Genomic DNA, 22,768 nt, shown 5'->3' with positions numbered 1-22,768 from the left:
ATGACATGCTGTAGTCTGTCTCTGTGTTGAGGTGGACCAGTGATCCTGCAGAGTCCTGTCCTCCCTGTGACGGAGGGACAAGACCTCACTCTGCACTGTAGGACAAAGACGTCCTCCAACCTCCCAGCGTCTTTCTATAAAGATGGCTCCTTCATCAGGACTGGGCCTGCAGGTCACATGACCATCCCCCATGTCTCCAGGTCTGATGAAGGCCTCTACAGGTGCAGCATCAGCGGTGTTGGAGAGTCCCCCCCCAGCCGGGTCTCTGTCTCAGGTGAGGACAGTGTGCTAAAAAAAAAATATTATAAAAAATGCCCCAAAAGTGACAACAAAAATTAGAAAAAACATGATAAAACTATTTAAAAAGTAACAAAAAAATTAAAACTGTGACAAGAAAAATTGGTAAAAAACAATTATAAAAAATATCAAAAAAGAAATAAATTGGGATAAGAAAAATATGAAGAAAAAAAACAATTTAAATAAATGCCAAAAAAGTGACAAAAATGGAAAACTGACAAAATCTGGGAAAAACCTGATAAAACCCGTCCCAGGTGAGGAGGTTCCCTGTGGTTTCAGATATTCACCTGACTCTGATTCTCTCTACAGGGAGACCAGAGACCACTAGCCCCCCTCCCAGCTCTCTGCCGCCCCAGTACACAACCTCAGACCCCGTCCCCCTTGTGTTGAGACTGGTGGTCCACCTGGTGGTGTTCTGTCCGTACTGCATCTCCACCTTCATCATGGTGTCTCTGTATCGAGACAGGACCACAGGTAAGGGTCTCACCTGGACTGGTGCTGATGGTGGACAGGTGTCTCTAACAGGTCTTCAGCTCCTCCATCATCTTCATCTTCTTCTTCTTCTTTCTAACCTGCTCTGACTTTGTATTTATTTAACTTGTATATATATTTTAAATACTGGTCCTTGTATTGTATCCTAGTAATATTTCATGTATATTGTAATCTAGTATTTCATTATATTTATATTCTGTAGTGTGGGACTGATTTTGCTGCTGGAACACTATCATTTCTTTTAATTTCCCAATATTTTGGATCAATAAATATCTATCTATTTATCTATCATCCACCTATCTGACTGTAGGAAAGAGTCACCCTGTCGCCACGGTGACAACCCCCCCCACCCAGGCTGAGGAGGGATTGGATGAGGACTATGATGATGTCATCACCGCTGTCACCAGAGAGCACCACTTCTGACCTGGTCCCAGACGTTACACCAGGAAGTTGATATAATATAATCACGGTTTATAACAGATATTAAAATATCTAAAATCCTCCCGTTGAGTTGGAGTTGCTGCGTCTCTGCTCTCTGTCGTCCTGGAGATTTTAAATAAAGTTTTTTGTAGTTTTTCCTGCAGTGTGTGCTGATCTGGAGTCAGAGGGATGTTGTGATGCTGGCTGTGTGTTTCCAGACAGACAGAAAGTCCCCTGGTTGGCTCAGAGGGAGACGTCCTCTGTCTGTCTCTGTCTGTCTCTGTCTCTGTCGTGTGTGTTTCTACAGAAAACTACATCACCACAATCACGCTTGAAACTTCACTCAGCTTGTGTCTTTAACCCTCATGTTGTCCTCATGTTGTCCTCATGTTGTCCTCATGTTGCCCTCATGTTGTCCTCATGTTGTCCTCATGTTGTCCTCATGTTGTCCTCATGTTGCCCTCATGTTGTCCTCATGTTGCCCCCATGGTGTCCTCATGTTGTCTTCATGTTGTCCTAATATTGTCCTCATGGTGTCCTCCTGTTGTCTTCATGTTGCCCTCATGTTGTCTTCATGTTGTCTTCATGGTGTCCTAATGTTGTTTTCATGTTGCCCTCATGTTGTCCTCATGTTGTCCTCATGTTGTCTTCATGTTGTCCTCATGTTGTCCCCATGTTGTCTTCATGTTGTCTTCATGTTGTCCTCATGTTGTCCTCATGTTGCCCTCATGTTCCCCTCATGTTGTCTTCATGTTGCCCTCATGTCGTCCTCATGTTGCCCTCATGTTGTCCTCATGTTGTCCTCATGTTGTCTTCATGTTGCCCTCATGTGGTCCTCATGTGGCCCTCATGTGGCCCTCATGTCGTCCTCATGTCGTCTTCATGTTGTCCTCATGTTGTCCTCATGTTGTCCTCATGTTGTCCTCATGTTGTCCTCATGTTGTCCTCATGTTGTCTTCATGTTGTCTTCATGTTGTCCTCATGTTGTCCTCATGTTGTTTTCATGTTGCCCTCATGTTGTCTTCATGTTGTCCTCATGTTGTCTTCATGTTGTCCTCATGTTGTCCCCATGTTGCCCTCATGTTGCCCTCATGTTCCCTCATGTTGTCTTCATGTTGTCCTCATGTCGTCCTCATGTTGTCTTCATGTTGCCCTCATGTTGCCCTCATGTTGCCCTCATGTTGTCCTCATGTTGTCTTCATGTTGCCCTCATGTTGTCCTCATGTGGCCCTCATGTGGCCCTCATGTCGTCCTCATGTCGTCTTCATGTTGCCCTCATGTTGTCCTCATGTTGTCTTCATGTTGTCCTCATGTTGTCCTCATGTTGTCCTCATGTTGTCCTCATGTTGTCTTCATGTTGTCCTCATGTTGTCCTCATGTTGTCTTCATGTTGCCCTCATGTTGTCTTCATGTTGTCCTCATGTTGTCTTCATGTTGTCCTCATGTTGTCCCCATGTTGTCCTCATGTTCCCCTCATGTCGTCCTCATGTTGCCCTCATGTTGCCCTCATTTTGTCCTCATTTTGTCCTCATTTTGTCTTCATGTTGCCCTCATGTTGTCCTCATGTGGCCCTCATGTCGTCCTCATGTCGTCCTCATGTTGTCCTCATGTTGTCCTCATGTTGTCTTCATGTTGTCTTCATTTTGTCTTCATTTTGTCCTCATTTTGTCTTCATGTTGCCCTCATGTCGTCCTCATGTTGTCTTCATGTTGTCTTCATGTTGTCCTCATGCTGTCCTCATTTTGTCTTCATGTTGCCCTCATGTTGTCCTCATGTCGTCCTCATGTTGTCTTCATGTTGTCCTCATGTTGTCCTCATGTTGCCCTCATGTTGCCCTCATGTTGTCCTCATGTTGTCCTCATGTTGTCCTCATGTTGCCCTCATGTTGCCTTCATGTTGTCCTCATGTTGTCCTCATGTTGTCCTCATGTTGTCTTCATGTTGCCCTCATGTTGCCCTCATGTTGTCCTCATGTCGTCCTCATGTTGTCCTCATGTTGTCTTCATGTTGTCCTCATGCTGTCCTCATGTTGCCCTCATGTTGCCCTCATGTTGTCCTCATGTTGTCTTCATGTTGTCTTCATGTTGTCCTCATTTTGTCTTCATGTTGCCCTCATGTTGCCCTCATGTTGCCCTCATGTTGTCCTCATGTTGTCCTCATGTTGTCCTGAGGATTAATAAATACAGATGCCAATCATGCAGTGGAACCGCCAGCAGGGGGCAGCACGGCAGCTTCACTCTGTTCTCCACAGGATCAATTCCCTGGAAAGGCTTCCACCCCCAGGACGTCTGCAGAGAGACCAGGTCCACCAGGTCCACCGGTCCAGTCAGACAGAACCATGGAGCCGCATCACCGTCGACATGTGAACACAGTTCATTTTCATCTGAAAAACTGCTTCAGTGCATCGTATCTAACGAGGGGGGGGATCAGCAGACGCCTCCCGATACGATATCATCACGACACTTATGCTACGATACAATTTAATTGTGATTTTAAACATATTGCAATATTCTGCGATATATTGCAATTTTACTGTTTTATTATTTTTTCCCAATTTTAAACAACGTCCCCAAAAGGAAACTTCTCAACATCTGTTTCATCTAAACAGAAACATTTCTGTTTGTTCATCTTCAAAGTTATCGCTGCAGAACGGGACCAACTGACAACACATATATAATATATGATATATGATCAGAGGTGGGTAGAGTATCCAAAAATTGTACTCAAGTAAAACTACTGTTACTTCAGAATAATATGACTCAAGTAAAAGTAAAAGTAGTCATCCAAATAATTACTTGAGTAAGAGTAAAAAAGTACTTGATGAAAAAACTACTCAAGTAGTGAGTAACTGTTGAGTAACGTCTGATTTATTTCTCAACACAAGCATCAATCAGACCGACAAAAATACAAAATAATCATCTTTAGGCAAATTATAGTTCATCCAATCAATAAAATTAATTTAAATTAATGTATTAATTACAAAATAGCTTACTTGAGAGACTTGTCACATCAAATTAGGATGGATACTGCATGTGTAAAACATACTTTATGTAACCTAAAAGACAAACATCCACCTCTCCACAGCAGAAACTACAACCACCGCTACGTTTCCTCAGGTTAGATGTTGAGTTGTTGAACGCTGACATGTCCGTTTGTTTTGGTAGACCCTGAACACACCGCCTAACGTAGCTGCTGTTTCTTTGCTTTGCTACGACTGTAAAGCTAACCTGTCCCGCTGCTGAAACGAGTACGGTCACGTGACTGCACAACGACGTGTGATTGGTTAAGCACAGTCACGTGGTAGAGCCTTCAGTGGAAGACTCTCTCTCTCTGTCAAAATAAAACGTTAAAATGAGACGTACGCGGGGGTAAAAACAATGAAGCGTAGTAACGAGTAACGAGCTCATTGGAGCCTAATGTATCGGAGTAAGAGTACAGTTTCTTCTTCACTAATCTACTCAAGTAAAAGTAAAAGTATAGTGATTTAAAACTACTCCTAGAAGTACAATTTTATCAAAAACTTACTCAAGTAAATGTAACGGAGTAAATGTAACTCGTTACTACCCACCTCTGTATATGATATATGATAATGGATCCATACTTGTCTGTGTGTTGATGCAGTATCGCCACTGAAAATATTGCAATACTATGCTGTATCACCCCCCCCAAGTTTCTAATGTTTCTTAACGGTAAACTAAACCAATCCTTGTTGCATCTCCTCCTCAGCTCAGAGTCCAAGCTGAAAAGAAGCTTTATCACGGCGGACATTTTGACTCCTCGTGTTTATCACAGCGGACATTTTGACTCCTCGTGTTTATCACAGCGGACATTTTGACTCCTCGTGTTTATCACAGCGGACATTTTGACTCCTCGTGTTTATCACAGCGGACATTTTGACACCTCATGGGAGGAAAAGCACAGCTGATGTTGATCCCGTAACGACGGCTCAGTTCCAGCCAGTGTGTGTGCCAGTGAGTCACCGTGCTCAACACCAGCTCTCCTAAATGGAATGCAGCCGTCCTTAACAGTGTTCAACACACCTGTGCTACGTCATGCCAACATGTCCGCCGTGATGAAGGTCTATACTTCAAATGGAACTGAACTGGGCGCCCGGTGAGCCCAGCTGGTTGAGCGGGCGCCCATTTATAGATATACATTTAGTTTTTCTGGGTCAACGTCTGAAGTTAAAACCTCCTTAAGACCCTTTTGTCACTTTTCCTAAACTCCTTTGTTTTAAGTTTTTGAAAAATGTTTTTGTTGTCACTTTTTACGATGTCCTTGTCGAGTACTTCTGCGTTTTTTTCCTATATTTGTCACTTTTTTCAGTGTTCTTAAATCTTTTTTTTTGTTCTTAAAATGCTATGAAATTAAATAAAAACCCAAATTCAATGAAACTAGTGAACTGACCAGGTGTTTACCTTGTGAGGAGCGTCGTAGGGAACCAGCCACGGTGTTAATCTGGTTGAAGGAAACCTAAGTTTCTGATTCAGAAACTTTTTGAAGATTTGCTGCAGAGTTTTATGGCGACGGCCTCTAATTTATGAAGCTCCGCTCGTTAACTCAAAATGCTTAAATGCATTAAAAGACAGAATGTATTGAAAAAACATTGGTTAAATAAAAAAGTGTGCACGCACACAGAGTGTGTTATTTAACTAGCAAAAGAACACAACACAGATTGGGTATGAAAAATAAAAGAGCCAGCAGACTTTATTATAAAAACAGGATGGTCAAATTAGGAAGTACTTTGACATATGGCTCAAATATAATCCTTCATCAAAACAATTACAGTTACATTCATGAATGAAATTGTTATTTGTCTGAACTCACACACAAATTCCTGTTCTCTTCCTCAGTAAGACGGGAGAGATTAATAGATACTTCATTGGGGGGTAGAAGGCAACATTTAAATGAATCTTCACTTTTATATTCATCTATTAGATTATTTCGATTATAAATTTGTTTATTATCACTTGCTGTTGCAACACTGTCAATGTCCCCGTTGGAGGGATCAATAAAGGGAGTTGAATTTTGAATAAGTAAATTTCTTTTATCATTTTCAGCATTTTCAGAAGCAACAGGCGTCTCCGAACTCTTTTTGCGACAGAACAGAAAATACAGAGCCATACAAATCCCGACAATAACTGGTGGAAGACCCAGGATGGCATGGATGTCTCCTCCAGCCTTGTCTCCTCCAGCCTTGTCTCCTCCAGCCTTGTCTCCTCCAGCCTTGTCTCCACCTGTGTGACCTGCAGAGCAGAAAGAGTTGTGAGACGGTTGAGAGTCAGGGTGTCATCCTTGACAGCACCCTACACGTTCACCCCCACATATTATTATTATTATTATTATTATTATTAGCTGTCCGGTGAAGAGAAGAAAACAACAGACCCTCCCACTCACCTGAGTGGGTCACGTTCAGCGTGATGTTGGTCACTAGTGGGTCGGTTGTCCCGCTGATTATAACTTCACACCGGTACGTCCCCGTGTCGTTGTCGCTGACGTTCTTCAGGACAACAGAAATGTCTCCGTCCTTCATGTCGGGGTCTCTCAGCTCCACCCGACCGCGATACGAGGGCAGCTGGTACTGCTCATAGGAGCGGTTTTCTCTCAAGAAGAAGACATATTTGTCTGTCTTCGGGTCAGATCTGCTCAACGCTATACCTGAGAGGACGGCGTCTCTGGGACACCAACAGGGAAGACGGACGTCCTTTCCCGTCTCCACTGTGAGCTTGTGTGGGTCTGGATGAGAAGAAGCAGAAAGCAGAGTTTGTTACCAAGCCATGATTTAATTTATTTAATTTATACTGTTAATAGATCCCTAGTGGGGAAATTACAATTTACACTCTGTTTATTTTGTTAGTAATCACTACACACACATACTGACTACACTCATGAAATACTAGCTGAAAGTACTGACTACACTCATAAAAATACTAGCTGAAAGTACTGACTACCCTCATGAAATACTAATTGAAAGTACTGACTACCCTCATGAAATACTAGCTGAAAGTACTGACTACCCTCATGAAATACTAATTGAAAGTACTGACTAAACTCACGAAATACTAGCTAAAAGTACTGACTACACTCACGAAATACTAGCTGAAAGTACTGACTACACTCATCAAATACTAGCTGAAAGTACTGACTACACTCATCAAATACTAGCTGAAAGTACTGACTACACTCATGAAATACTAGCTGAAAGTACTGACTACCCTCATCAAATACTAGCTGAAAGTACTGACTACACTCATCAAATACTAGCTGAAAGTACTGACTACACTCATCAAATACTAGCTGAAAGTACTGACTACACTCATCAAATACTAGCTGAAAGTACTGATTACACTCATCAAATACTAGCTGAAAGTACTGACTACACTCATCAAATACTAGCTGAAAGTACTGACTACCCTCATGAAATAATAGCTGAAAGTACTGACTACCCTCATGAAATACTAGCTGAAAGTACTGACTAGCCTCATGAAATACTAGCTGAAAGTACTGACTAAACTCACGAAATACTAGCTGAAAGTACTGACTACACTCACGAAATACTAGCTGAAAGTACTGACTACACTCACGAAATACTAGCTGAAAGTACTGAATACCCTCATGAAATACTAGCTGAAAGTACTGACTACACTCACGAAATACTAGCTGAAAGTACTGACTACACTCACGAAATACTAGCTGAAAGTACTGACTACACTCACGAAATACTAGCTGAAAGTACTGACTACACTCATCAAATACTAGCTGAAAGTACTGACTACCCTCATGAAATACTAGCTGAAAGTACTGACTAGCCTCATGAAATACTAGCTGAAAGTACTGACTAAACTCACGAAATACTAGCTGAAAGTACTGACTACACTCACGAAATACTAGCTGAAAGTACTGACTACACTCACGAAATACTAGCTGAAAGTACTGAATACCCTCATGAAATACTAGCTGAAAGTACTGACTACACTCACGAAATACTAGCTGAAAGTACTGACTACACTCACGAAATACTAGCTGAAAGTACTGACTACACTCATCAAATACTAGCTGAAAGTACTGACTACACTCATCAAATACTAGCTGAAATAGCTGGTAAGGGGTAAGATGGAGAAATGGGATTCAGAACTACAACTTCCAGACACGTTGCTCACGTCACATCTACGTCACAGAGTAACGCTCCGCCGTCTTATCATGCTCTGTAGTTGCATTATTGAGGTCCTCAACAGGAGTTTTTTATCCTTGTTTTAGGTGATGTTGTTCATTATTATTACACTTTGTATAATTATACTTTAAAAGTACTTGTTCTTGGGGATAAAAAAACACACCAAAAACACACCGACACACCTGATGACAGGACAGACACGGTGCATGCTGGGGGATGTCAGGTGAAAAACAGCCTGATAGTTTGGGTACCCCTATGTAACTCATATGGTAGACAGGTGTAAAAAGTGGTTACCTGAAAATTCATATTACAACAGAAATCACGTTAGAGGACCGGGGGGGGGGGGGGTATATGGGCCTATCAGTCGGCCCGATTAATCCACGACATTAAACGACGCTAGAAACAATTCACACGTCGCCAAATACACGTATTTATCTACACAAATACACGTATTTATCTACACAAATACACGTATTTATCTACACAAATACACGTATTTATCTACACAAATACACGTATTTATCTACACAAATACACGTATTTATCTACACAAATACACGTATTTATCTACACAAATACACATATTTATCTACACAAATACACGTAATTATCTACACAAATACACGTATTTATGTAGTTAACTGAGACCATGTTACTATGGGAACCCTGCCGAGTCTTTCACGTCGCTATTTGATCCATTTAAGAGGTAAAATCAGAGCAGCACAATCTCCGCTCTGCGTGCGTGTATGCGCGCCCCCGCGGCCAGGGCCTACATGTCCCGGCGGGGACACCTGTCCCCTGGGTGTCCAGCGAGCGTGACACGAGACGTTAACAGACTTGCTCGTTAAACCAAAAACACAGGTGATTAATTATTAGAAAAACAGAAACCACTCACCGCCAGAGAAACCCACAACAGGGACTGACACCAAAACCCCGAAGAGCAGCGCGAGAGGAACCATGGCCGAATCAACGAATTAATAAAATACCGGAAACAAGTTCGCCGGTTTATGCCGGTTTACCTGTCGCGGTGCGTTCAAGTTGACTGGGACAAACCGCAACTGTGTTGTTGGGAAAGCGCCCTGAGTGGATACAGCTGCACATGTTGAACTCAAATTCATTTCTAAGTTGCTTTACTGCCAAACAATTCCATTGCAGATGGAAAATCAAGGAAAATCAGTTAGAAACACAACTAAAATTAAAGCACCATTAGATGGGGCGGGGGGGGGGGGGTACATATTTTTGGGCATTGCTAGTCATTTTTTTCCATTGTCAGTGCCAGAAATGAAAGATTGGACATTTAATTCAATTCAATTCAATTTTATTTATATTATCAATTCATAACAAGAGTTATCTGGAGACCCTTTACAGATAGACCAGGTCTAGACCAGATAGAGCAGGTCTAGACCAGATAGAGCAGGTCTAGACCACACTCCAGAATTTACAAGGACCCAACAGGTCTAGTAGTTTCCTCCAGAGCAGCAACAGGGCCACAGTGGAGAGGAAAAACTTCCTTTTAGGCAGAAACCTGGGAGAGACCCAGACCCAGACCCAGGCCCAGACCCAGGCCCAGACCCAGACCCAGGCCCAGACCCAGACCCAGGCCCAGACCCAGACCCAGGCCCAGACCCAGGCCCAGGCTCTTGGTAGGCGGTGTCTGACGGGCCGGTTGGGGTTAGTGGAGATAACAAAAATAGAAAAAATAGTAGTTTGTAGCAGTTCTTTGTAGTAGTTCATGGCATATGTTTGTGTCTTACAGTCATCTGGATCAGCCCAAATGTTTTCTCAAATTTACTCTTTGTGTCAAACAACATGTAGTTCCCAAAGGTTTTACCACATCAAGGACCCCCGGAGCCCCAATCTGACGAGATATTTAGCTTTCAGGTATGTTCTTGTGATATCAATGAACAAAACATACATATCAAATCAAATCACACATTCAACATACATCAACATACATCAACATACATGTTACTTTAAGAGTTACTTTCATTTAAATGCATAATTAGGACGGAAACGCCACTTTTAAGATTTAATGCATTATTGTTTTCGGTCACATGGCCTTTTGAATGGGAGAGCTAGGGGCGCTACATTGATAGCATCAAAAGGAACATATTAAAGTCACTAAGAAGGCTCGACACAACATGATAGTCTGCTCCAAGCATCACCAGGGTCTCTACGCATGGACTCAACATCACCAGGGTCTCTACGCATGGACTCAACATCACCAGGGTCTCTACGCATGGACTCAACATCACCAGGGTCTCTATACATGGACTCAACATCACCAGGGTCTCTATACATGGACTCAGCATCACCAGGGTCTCTATACATGGACTCAACATCACCAGGGTCTCTATACATGGACTCAACATCACCAGGGTCTCTACGCATGGACTCAACATCACCAGGGTCTCTATACATGGACTCAGCATCACCAGGGTCTCTATACATGGACTCAACATCACCAGGGTCTCTATACATGGACTCAACATCACCAGGGTCTCTATACATGGACTCAACATCACCAGGGTCTCTATACATGGACTCAACATCACCAGGGTCTCTATACATGGACTCAACATCACCAGGGTCTCTATACATGGACTCGGCATCACCAGGGTCTCTACACATGGACTCGGCATGATGCCGAGTCCATGTGTAGAGACCCTGGTGAGACTTGGATCAGAGTCTCATGTTGAGTCGTCTTAGTGATTTAACAACGGATGGAAATCTAGTGGAAATACGCATTCCCCTTTTTGCTGGGGACCCGTTTGCATGTCCAGGGCGACAGCCGCTCTGAACATGTTAACATTCAGTCAAAATCTGGATATAACCAAACTTTAACTTTGGAAATCTGAAGTGAAAGTCTAATGTTACGTCCATGTGCTGCAACGTGTCTCTAGGAGGCCCATTTTAAAGAGCCAGATGAAACATCCCCCCCTGCTCTGCGGCCTGATAGCGTGCAGTTGTACGGTGTCTCTTCCTGGCCACATGGCAGCGGTTGAACAGAGACCAGCTGTCAGAGACGCAGGTACAACCCCCCCCCACCCCCCCCCACCCCACTCCCCCTGTCACTTCCTCCCACCAAACCACTGCCATGTGCAGGAACATACATCTGATAGGTCAAAATGTTCATTGTCTCTTCACTTCCTGGTTATGATTCCGAGCCTCTTTTTAAAAATGAATTATCTGCTTTACAGCACCTCAACACACTACCACACGCAGGACAGCGGACTTTCATGGTCACAGTTTTGTCAAAAAGTCATAAAATAAATATGAATACTGTTTAAAAAGAGAACTTATCACTCCTCATAGTGTCATAGTGTGTAGAGAGGAAACCACAAAACTGGGCTGGGGGGGGGGGGGGGGGGGGAGGCGTCCTTGATGCCACATTGCAACAAGTCTCACTTCACATAGTGTCAGGATGGAGGACACGTCTCTGCTGTGGCTGCTCTGTGAGTAAAGTCTCGGTGTGTTTGGGTCTGGGCTACAATCAGCAATCATCACTCGAGTGTGGTCATTCATTTAGTTAGTTATTTAGTTAGTTAGTTAGTTATTTAGTTAGTTAATTAGTTAGTTAATTAGTTAGTTAATTAGTTAGTTATCACTTTCATGCCTGTGTGTCACAGTGCTGAATGTCACTTAGAGACAATGATGTCCTAAAATAATTTTAAATGTCTTTAAAAGTTTATTACTTCTCAAAGGGGAATTTGACTAATTTAACCCTCATGTTGCCCCCATATTGTCTTCATGTTGTCCTCATGTTGCCCCCATATTGTCTTCATGTTGTCCTCATGTTGCCCCCATATTGTCTTCATGTTGCCCCCATATTGTCTTCATGTTGTCCTCATGTTGCCCCATATTGTCTTCATGTTGCCCCCATATTGTCTTCATGTTGTCCTCATGTTGCCCCCATATTGTCTTCATGTTGTCCTCATGTTGTCCCCATATTGTCTCCATGTTGTCTGCATGTTGTCCCCATGTTGCCTTCATGTTGTCCTCATGTTGTCCCCATGTTGCCCTCATATTGTCTTAATGTTGTCCTCATGTTGTCCCCATATTGTCTTCATGTTGTCCTCATGTTGTCTTCATGTTGTCTCCATGTTGTCCTCATGATGTCCTCATGTTGACCTCCTTTTGTCCTCATGTTGTCTTCATGTTGCCCTCCTGTTGTCCTCCTGTTGTTCTCATGTTGTCCTCAAGTTGTTCTCATGTTGTCCCCATATTGTCCTCATGTTGTCCTCAAGTTGTTCTCATGTTGTCCCCATATTGTCTTCATGTTAATATGAAAATATGATGTCCTATTACCTGGGAGGACTTTGTTAATGGGATGGTGACATTTTTTAAGCTATCTTCTTCAACATTTTGGCAGAAACAGAGCGAAGGTGCGTCTGACTCCCACTGAGCAGACAGAAGAAAATATAACTGATAAAACACAAACATGTTGAACGTGTTGAGATGTAAAGAGACCCTTCTTCTTCTTCTTCTTCTTCTTCTTCTTCTTCTTCTTCTACTTCTTCTTCTTCTTCTTCAACATGAGTGTGATGCCTTTAATGACTCTCTGTGATGTCTAGTTAACCGACCTGAGTTTCATTTCTCTTCAGTTCTGACGTCACCGCTGAGCTGCACCCCCCCCCCAGGTCAGTGCTCCTCTTCCTCCACAGGACAGTCTGGACAACAGGTTGTAAATGGGATTCGTAGCGGTGTGCCATAAAATATCGATTCGTATTCAAGTTCTACCAATTCAAAATCAGTTCATATTATTTTAAAAATTGTAATTTTTCTTTACATTTTTGTATTGTATGTCTACTATGACATGGTAGATATATAGATACATATATAAATACATCTCTCTCTCTCTCTCTCTCTCTCTCTCTATTATATATATTATATATATATATATATATATATATATGTATATATATATATATATATATATATATATACTGTGATCCTCAAGGGGAAATCACAGACATCACACACACAACATACATCATAACAGGATGGTAAAATAATAACAAAATTAAATCCATAACTCTCTCTCTCTCCTCTCACACCACACACACACACACAAACACACACACACACAGATAAACAGCTTGCAAAATACTCATAAGTGCTTCTGTGGTAGTTCATGCGAAAGTGGACGTCACCACGACCACATGTTTCCATGGCGACACTCAAACATACCACACGCTGTCACGGCTGTCTTTTAACCACCCCCCCCCCTCCCTCCAGCCTCTCTCACTGTGAGTCCCAGCAGATCTCAGTTCTTCAGCTGGACGGATGTCTCTCTGAGCTGTGAGGAGGACAGCTCTGCTGGATGGACTCTGAGGAGGAACACGAGTGAAGAAGAAACATCTACGTGTGGAGGGGTCTGGGGAAGACCTGCTGGTTCCTCCTGTACCATCAGCTACATGGTTCCTTTGGACAGTGGGGTGTACTGGTGTGAGTCCAGAGAGGGAGCAACCAGTACCAGCATCAACATCACTGTCACTGGTAAGACCAGACTGGGGGGTCAGGATTGATATCTGGGAGACATCTGGGTGATATCTGGATGATATAGGGGTGATTTCTGGGTGATATGTGGAAATATCTGGGAGATATCTGGGAGATATCTGGGAGATATCTAGGAGATATCTAGGAGATATCTGGACGATATCTGGGAGATATCTAGGAGATATCTGGGAGATATCTGGGAGATATCTAGGAGATATCTGGACGATATCTGGGAGATATCTAGGAGATATCTGGGAGATATCTGGATGATATCTGGATGATATCTGGATGATATCTGGGAGATGTCTAGATGATATCTGGGAGACATCTAGGAGATATCTGGATGAAATCTGGGAGATATCTGGGAGATATCTAGATGATATCTGGGTGATATCTGGGTGATATCTGGGAGATATCTGGATGATATCTGGGTGATATCTGGGTGATATCTGGGAGATATCTTGATGATATCTGGGTGATATCTGGGTGATATCTGGGTGATATCTGGGATATATCTGGGAGATATCTGGATGATATCTGGATGATATCTGGATGATATCTGGGAGATATCTTGATGATATCTGGATGATATCTGGATGATATCTGGGAGATATCTTGATGATATCTGGATGATATCTGGGGGATATCTTGATGATATCTGGATGATATCTGGGGGATATCTGGTGATATCTGGGAGAAATCTGGAGGATATCTGGGAGATATCTGAAAAAATGTGTTACCTCAAACTAAACCTTGTGTGGAAGATCCTTAGAATAAATGGAATACAGTTGAAAACTTCCATGCTTAAATATTCCACCTATCAGGATTGATGAAGCTGTGTGTGAATGGATGACATGCTGTAGTCTGTCTCTGTGTTGAGGTGGACCAGTGATCCTGCAGAGTCCTGTCCTCCCTGTGACGGAGGGACAAGACTTCACTCTGCACTGTAGGACAAAGACGTCCTCCAACCTCCCAGCGTCTTTCTATAAAGATGACTCCTTCATCAGGACTGGGCCTGCAGGTCACATGACCATCCCCCATGTCTCCAGGTCTGATGAAGGCCTCTACAGGTGCAGCATCAGCGGTGTTGGAGAGTCCCCCCCCAGCCGGGTCTCTGTCTCAGGTGAGGACGTTACCTTTGATTTCAGGAGTTGATTCATCCAGATATTCACCTGACTCTGATTCTCTCTACAGGGAGACCAGAGAACACAAACCCCCCTCCGAGTTCACCACCGGCCCCTGAAACCTCTGCAGCTCCCCCCCCGGCCTCAGACCCTCCAACCTCTGCAGCTCCACCCCCGGCCTCAGACCTCGTCCCCCTTGTGTTGAGACTGGTGTGCCACCTGGTGGTGTTCTGTCCGTACTGCATCTCCACCTTCATCATGGTGTCTCTGTATCGATGCAGGACCACAGGTAAGTGTCTCACCTGGACTGGTGCTGATGGTGGACAGGTGTCTCTAACAGGTCTTCAGCTTCAGAATTTTCTTTTAATTTCCCAATATTTTGGATCAATAAATATCTATTTATCTATCATCATCTATCGACTGTAGGAAAGAGCCCCCTGTCGCCACGTGTGACGACCCCCGCCCACCCAGGCTGAGGAGGGATTGGATGAGGACTACGATGATGTCATCACCGCTGTCACCAGAGAGCATCACTTCTGACCTGGTCCCAGACGTTACACCAGGAAGTTGATATAATATAATCACGGTTTATAACAGATATTAAAATATCTAAAATCCTCGTTGAGTTGGAGTTGGAGTTGCTGCGTCGCTGCTCTCTGTCGTCCTGGAGATTTTTAAATAAAGTTTTTTGTAGTTTTTCCTGCAGTGTGTGTGTTCTGGAGTTGAGGGATGTTGTGATGCTGGCTGTGTGTTTCCAGTCAGACAGAAAGTCACCTGGTTGGCTCAGAGGGAGACGTCCTCTGTCTGTCTCTGTCTCTGTCTCTGTCGTGTGTGTTTCTACAGAAAACTACATCACCACAATCACGCTTGAAACTTCACTCAGCTTGTGTTTAACCTTCATGTTGTCGTCATGTTGTCCTCATGTTGTCCTCATGTTGTCCTCATGTTGTCCTCATGTTGCCCTCATGTTGCCCTCTGTTGCCCTCATGTTGCCCCCATGGTGTCCTCATGTTGTCCTCATGTTGTCCTCATGTTGTCCTCATGTTGTCCTCATGTTGCCCCCATGGTGTCTTCATGTTGTCCTAATGTTGTCCTCATGGTGTCCTCCTGTTGTCTTCATGTTGCCCTCATGTTGTCTTCATATTGTCCTCATGTTGTCCTCATGTTGTCCTCATGTTGCCCTCATGTTATCTTCATGTTGTCCTCATGTTTCTTCATGTTGTCTCATGTTGTCCTCATGTTGTCTTCATGTTGTCCTCATGTTGTCCCCATTTTGTCTTCATGTTGTCCTCATGTTGTCCCCATGTTGTCCTCATGTTGTCCTCATGTTGTCCTCATGTTGCCCTCATGTTGTCCTCATGTTGTCTTAATGTTGTCCTCATGTTGTCCTCATGTTGTCCTCATGTTGTCCTCATGTTGTCCTCATGTTGTTTTCATGTTGTCCTCATGTTGTCCTCATGTTGTCCTCATGTTGTCCTCATGGTGTCCTCATGTTGTTTTCATGTTGCCCTCATGTTGTCCTCATGTTGTCCTCATGTTGTCCTCATGTTGTTTTCATGTTGCCCTTATGTTGTCCTCATGTTGCCCTCATGTTGTCTCCATGTTGTCCTCATGTTGTCCAAATGTTGTCCTCGTGTTGTCCTCATGTTGTTCTCATGTTGTTGTTGAAATAGTGTTGAGTAAAAGTTGACATATTCCAGTCTGTGATTATCATCAACATCCATTCCTTTAATTTTAGTCTCAATAATTCCTAATTTCTGCTTTTCTAACTCAAACATTTGGTATAATTTCCTATAAATGAGGTTTATTGACCATAAATTCCCCAAATAACTGTAAAACTAAATTTAAGAAAAAAGAAAAAAGAAAAGTGTAAGAAAAAGATATTTTTTTTTTAGAGAATTATTTTTCAAACTGAGAGCAGAAAATATATATTTTAGAGTTTAAAAAAAGTATTTTGAGAGATTTGTTTTTTGCTTTTGGATGAAAACTTTTGTTTTTCTCAGATCCTTTTGTTCTTGCATTTAATAAAGAAACAATTCTAGCTCCAAATTCCCAGGTGATGAGAATGAATGAAAACAGGATCTGATGACTTCTGTGACTTTTGAACTTTTAACCCTTGTGTTGTCTTCCCATCCAACTTAAAAATCAACACTTTATTGAGGCTTTTTAAAGACTGTGATAGGGAGCTGGTGTTAAAGACACCGACTGAACTGAGAGACCCAAAACACTTCAACTAATCCCATTTCTAATCTTTGTCCTGAGGATTGTTTAAAATGTCTTCACATTCAAAATGCTGTTTCCCAAATAACAACTACATCCCAAATCCAAACACTGACATCACCAAAACACACGTTTGAACCCTGAATACTTGACATTGGTGAGACTTGACTGTGTTTTTGGTGTTTAAGTCCCCACAATGTGACTGAGGGATAGTTACCAACCAGAAATGTGAGAAATTTAAGGACTGAGGCTGAGTGGAGGTTCATGTGTGATTGTGGTGACGTAGTTTTCTGTAGAAACACACACGACCGACTCACAGACAGAGACAGAGACAGACAGAGGACGTCTCACTCTGAGCCACAACTACACCACAACAAGCAGGGGACTTTCTATCTGACTGGAAACACACAACCAGCATCACAACATCAATCTGACTCCAGAACAGCACACACTTCAGGAAAAAACTACACAAACTTTATTGAAAATCTTCAAGATTACAGAGATGGATCTGGCTAAAATGGAACAATTCAAACTTAAAGCAATTATTTCATATTAAATGTTAAATTCATAATCATATCAACTTCCTGATGATGTAACGTGTGTGATCCTGTCAGAGATCCTGAGCTCAAGTCAAAACTAGAACATGTGGAGGTCCACAGGGAAGCGTTCTGGGGCCCTCAATGTTTCTGATCTATGTTGAATACGTTGGAAACATTTGATCTTCATTACAGAGCAGTCTAGAAGTAATGCTCTGTGGTGGTGGTGATGACGGCATCATCCAATCCCTCCTCAGCCTGGGTGGGCGGGGCTGTCACCACGGAGACGGGCAGGTCATTTTCTGCAGTCAGAGCAAGTTAGAAAAAATGAATTGTCTCTAAATTCTGTTCGATACATCTGTCAAACATGAACACCAGACAGTGGAAGAGTGATTGATTGATTCAACAGTCAGTGAAAGATTCAGGGTGGCAAAGCATTCTCATGAATGGATGACGTTGAAATTAAGTGGTCTTATACAGTTAAAAGTTAGCCGAGAAAAGGTGACTGTGAGCCGGTTACAGAGCACCGTGAGGGGGCAGTCTTTCAGAGGCCGTTATGGTTGACAAAAAGTGAGCTTCTTGCTGCAAAGACGTTAAGTTAGACACCAAAACGCCAAGTTAAAATAAGTTTGCCATGTGTTTTATGACCAAGCCATTCATCCAGACCTCCTCCCTACAGAGACCTGAGTGCTCTTACACAGCAAGTACTGTGGTCACGCAACACTATACATACGTGGAATACAAACAGATTACAGTGCTTTACTTTCATAGCTACATGTATGAATGGTTCATGAGAACAGCCTGTATTTTTTAATGATGAGTTACCTTTGGTCCTGCCTCGACATAAAGACACCATGATGAAGGTGGAGATGCAGTACGGACAGAACACACCAGGTGGCACACCATTCTCAACACAAGGTGGAGGAGGTCTGAGGTTGTCTCAGGTACGGAGCCATCGTTGAGGCGGGATCAGCGGCGGTGGGCTTGGAGGCGGGCTCTTGTCGTAGCTTTCCCTGTAGAGAGATCAGAGTCAGGTGAATATCTGGATGAATGAAATCCTGAAATCAAAGGTAACGTCCTCACCTGAACAGAGACCCGGCTGGGGGGGGGAACTCTCCAACACTGCTGATGCTGCACCTGTAGAGGCCTTCATCAGACCTGGAGACATGGGGGATGGTCATGTGACCTGCAGGCCAGTCCTGATGAAGGAGCCATCTTTATAGAAAGACGCTGGAGGTTGGAGGACGTCTCTGTCCTACAGTGCAGAGTGAGGTCTTGTCCCTCCGTCACAGGGAGGACAGGACTCCTGCAGATCACTGGTCCACCTCAACACAGAGACAGACTACAGCATGTCATCCATTCACACACAGCTTCATCAATCCTGACCCCCCAGTCTGGTCTTACCATGGACAGTGATGTTGATGCTGGTACTGGTTGCTCCCTCTCTGGACTCACACCAGTACACCCCACTGTCCCATGGAACTGTGAGACGATGGTACAGGAGGAACCAGCAGGTCTTCCCCAGCCCCCCCACACTGAGTCACTCTTCGTCCGTCGGTTCCTCCTCAAGAGTCCATCCAGCAGAGCTGTCGTCCTCCTCACAGCTCAAGAGACAGATTTATCTTCAAATATCTGAGAGCTGTTAGGACTCACAGTCAGAGACACTGGAGGGGGGGAAGTTTAAAATATTTCAGTTAAACTAAATAACCATTCAAGTTTTTTGGGGGGGTCGTCTTCTTTTCTGGATTGAACCTTTGAGGACAGAGGGTGTCTTATTCTACAGAAATCTGCTGGATCCAAAACCTTGTTTGGTGTGGTAACTTTGTGCATATGGGCCCCTTCCAGACTTCATGGTTATGTCTGTACAGTCTGCAAGGAAATGTTTCTTAAACCACCGGCTGCTGTTTGCAAGAATCTGCTCAATACATCTTAGACTATAAAGTGTAAGACCCCCACACCTTAGTCTTTGGGATTAAGACTGTAAAGATGAATGCAAACTACAATTTGTGACAGGGGATGCTTTTTGATTAGTTTTTGTTTTGCATATTGGACTAAACAAATGCTGGACCCCAATGGAAGAGTTGTGGCAGCAGGATGCTGTGTGTGGGACTGTGTGTGTGTTCATGGTGAAGACAAAACTTCCCAGGAGGAGTCAGTCATGTTTCAGACTGCGATAGAAGGAGTGCACTAACCTGTGTTGGTTGTGGTTGTGGACGTCAGAACTGAAGAGAAATGAAACTCAGGGTTGGTTTGTGGTTCACATGCAAGTAGACGTCAGAGGAAAGCAACTATTCATCTTTACAAAATGGCAAAATTCCATGAACAAAGTAATCCCAGTTTATAGAAAATATTTATTTATTATTTCCTACAAGTTCTCACAACGATTGACATGCAGAATACTTTGGAGTATTGTGTCAGCGAGCGCTCCTGCAGTAAATCTTCTTTGTGTTTGTGCGCACTATTTAGAGCTGAGGGTCACCAAAGGCTCGTGACCTCATTGTCTACTTGCAACTGGCTGCATATGTCTGTGGGTAATAACCAAAAAGTCTGATCTCCTATCCTATTAATTGTCTCATGACCCCTCAGATTGAGCTTGGGACCTCTTCAGGTGGGTCCTGACCCCAAGATTGGGGCGCCCTCACGTAGCCCACCCATGGCCCAGCACTGGTATGTATCTGGAGTACAAAGTTTGACTGCAGTGTTTATGTACTTAATGGTGTGACGCACAGAGACATGCTGTCTTTAAGGAACATACATAGCTGTATAAAACTTGTTATTTTTGTAATGAGTGTTAGGACCAAGGCCTGCAATTAACACCCAGCATGCAAATGCAAATGTGGGTGAATTTGACCAATGCCGGGTGAAACTGTCAATCTACCATTAGTTGTTCTTTTGCCTCATTTCAACAAGTTCGCCATTTCCTTGGATTTGAGATTTAAAAAATGTGGCGGTCAAGTGGGTGGCTGAAACAAGCAAGCAGCAAATGATCCAAAGAACAGTGAAAGAAGACGGTTTAATACCAAGTTAACTTTTGGAATTGGGACTACAAATTTAAAATTAGAACAGTCATGTTTCTTTAACAACTTGACAGCCCAGCCTGCCACAGTGGCTAGGGGTCAAAATATTTAACTTCAGGCCCTGGTTGGATTTGAAAGAGTCAAAATTGTTTTTTTGTTGGATTCTTTGGAACACAAGGTCCTTAGCTTTAGAAATGTCATGAACAAATGCTGCTAGAACATTATCAGATGGTCTTTAATGCCATGTTGTGTTCAGGGAAGAATGTTCTGTGTTCAGAAACTTCAACATACAGGCATGAAAGTGAAATAAAAGACAAACTGCAAAGTTGATAAGATGACAGTATCCTATACAGTGAGCCCTCGCTATATCGTGGTTCACCTTTCACGGTCTCGCTGCTTCACGGATTTCTGCCCAGAAGAAAAAAGAGCGAAAACAACTACCGATAACGATGTTCTTCTCTCGTAAATCTCCGACATTTGAAGCCTTCAGTTCGTATTGATGATTACAATTATTATTTTACAGTAGTTATTTGTAAAAAAAACGTTCATACAGTACTTTCATTTGTTGAACAAATGCTCGGGCCTGTAGAAAGGTGTTTTTCTTTGGTTTCAATGTATTACGGAGTATTTCATCGTATCATAATTGTAAAAAAAATTAAGGTCACTACTTCACGGATTTCGCCCATCACGGGTTCTTATTGCAACGTAACCCCCTGTGATAAACAAGTATTATAAAATTCAGCCCAGACAGAAACCCACCAAGAATTTACTTACGGAGCAGGCACAGTAGAGATGTTTGCTCCATCCTGGCAGTTTGTGAAATGATGATTATACTTTGTTCACTTCATAGTCACATTGAGTAAAACACTCCTCTTTCCCCTGTGACTGACAGTGGTTTGGGTGGGAGGAAGTGAACAGGGGGTCGGGGGGGGTTGTACCTGCGTCTCTGACAGCTGGTCTCTGTTCAACCGCTGACACGTGGTCAGGAAGAGACACCGTACAGCTGCACGCTATCAGGCCGCAGAGCGGGGGGGATGTTTCCTCTGGCTCTTTAAAATGTGAAGGTGAATATTCAGATTGTAGATTGTGATTTTGACTGGATGTAAATGTTTCAGGGTCAGAGGGATTCAACTTTACCTCCGCGTATCTGAACACCCTCCTGCTGTTGTCCTAAATACAAGACGTCTTTTACACATCTTACAAATATGGACCCATTTTCTCACAGTGGCCATATTTGTAAGTCATTTCCTGTCATTTTGAATATGGTGAATTATGTGTAAGTATGCTGACAATTCAGTTGTGTTGTTAATTTATTTTGCCTTTATTTTCATGCGGGGGTGATTCCAGGATTTTATTTAAGTGGGGTAACACAGGGGGTATCCATAATCAGTCATGGGGGTGTGGTGTGTGTGTGTGTGTGTGTGTGGGGGGGGGGGGGCATTTTATCAGAATGCATCATAGAAAATCTGCTTAGCAAACATAATGCCACTTTTTGTCCTTGCATTAAATTTCTTTCTTTGTTTTAGTTGGTTTCATTTCTGTTTGTTTTCATGAACTTCCTGTTTTACTTTGAAATCCACTTTTTTGGGGCTACATCCTCGGTGACTTGTCTTCCTTTCTTTGCTTGTTTCCCACCTTTTCTGATTGTTCCGCCCCTCCCTGATGTGTTCCACCTGTTGTGTCACCTGTTCCTTGTCAGGCCTCGTTACCTGTGTATTTAGTCTCTGTCTTGTCTTTGTCTCTTGTTGGAGTTTTTACATTCTGTTGCGGTTTTGTTCTCTGTTCTTCTGCTGTGTGCCGTTCTGGACACTTTTTTGTTGTACATTTTGTTATTAATACATTCTTACTCTACTGAACTGCATCTGGGTCCAAGCATCGCTACTCACCTCGGCATGACGCATAGGAAACATTGGCTAGGATAGACAACACAATGCGACTCTGCTAAATAAAACATCACATTCAGGACTTAATGTCCACAACATCCCAGTTCCTT

The 22,768-nt window shown here is 43.0% G+C and overlaps 1 protein-coding gene and 1 long non-coding RNA gene across 6 annotated transcripts in view; one reads left to right on the top strand and one right to left on the bottom strand.

Annotated features, from left to right (window-relative positions):
• LOC116677964 (sialoadhesin) overlaps positions 1-22,768 on the top strand; it is a 54,986-nt gene that overhangs the window by 324 nt on the left and 31,894 nt on the right. For 3 of the 5 annotated variants that reach the window (XM_032508115.1, XM_032508119.1, XM_032508118.1), the window contains exons 2-4: positions 32-274; positions 12,984-13,019; positions 13,618-13,878. In XM_032508115.1, the coding sequence (XP_032364006.1) occupies positions 32-274; positions 12,984-13,019; positions 13,618-13,878 (540 nt within the window). Of the gene's footprint in view, positions 1-31; positions 275-12,983; positions 13,020-13,617; positions 13,879-14,758; positions 15,002-15,072; positions 15,292-22,768 lie in introns of all 5 variants that reach the window. The other 2 variants (XM_032508117.1, XM_032508116.1) reach the window with 1 other exon arrangement.
• LOC116677973 (uncharacterized) lies at positions 689-1,213 on the bottom strand. The gene is made up of 2 exons (XR_004329129.1): positions 1,111-1,213; positions 689-789 (listed from the first exon to the last, which is right to left on the bottom strand). It is a non-coding gene; the product is annotated as an uncharacterized LOC116677973 (long non-coding RNA).

This window comes from Etheostoma spectabile, unplaced genomic scaffold, assembly GCF_008692095.1.
Source record: "Etheostoma spectabile isolate EspeVRDwgs_2016 unplaced genomic scaffold, UIUC_Espe_1.0 scaffold00006261, whole genome shotgun sequence".
Classification (NCBI taxonomy): domain Eukaryota; kingdom Metazoa; phylum Chordata; class Actinopteri; order Perciformes; family Percidae; genus Etheostoma; species Etheostoma spectabile.
The sequence above is the reverse complement of the archived record's forward strand: the minus strand, read 5'-3'. Positions and strand labels throughout refer to the sequence as shown.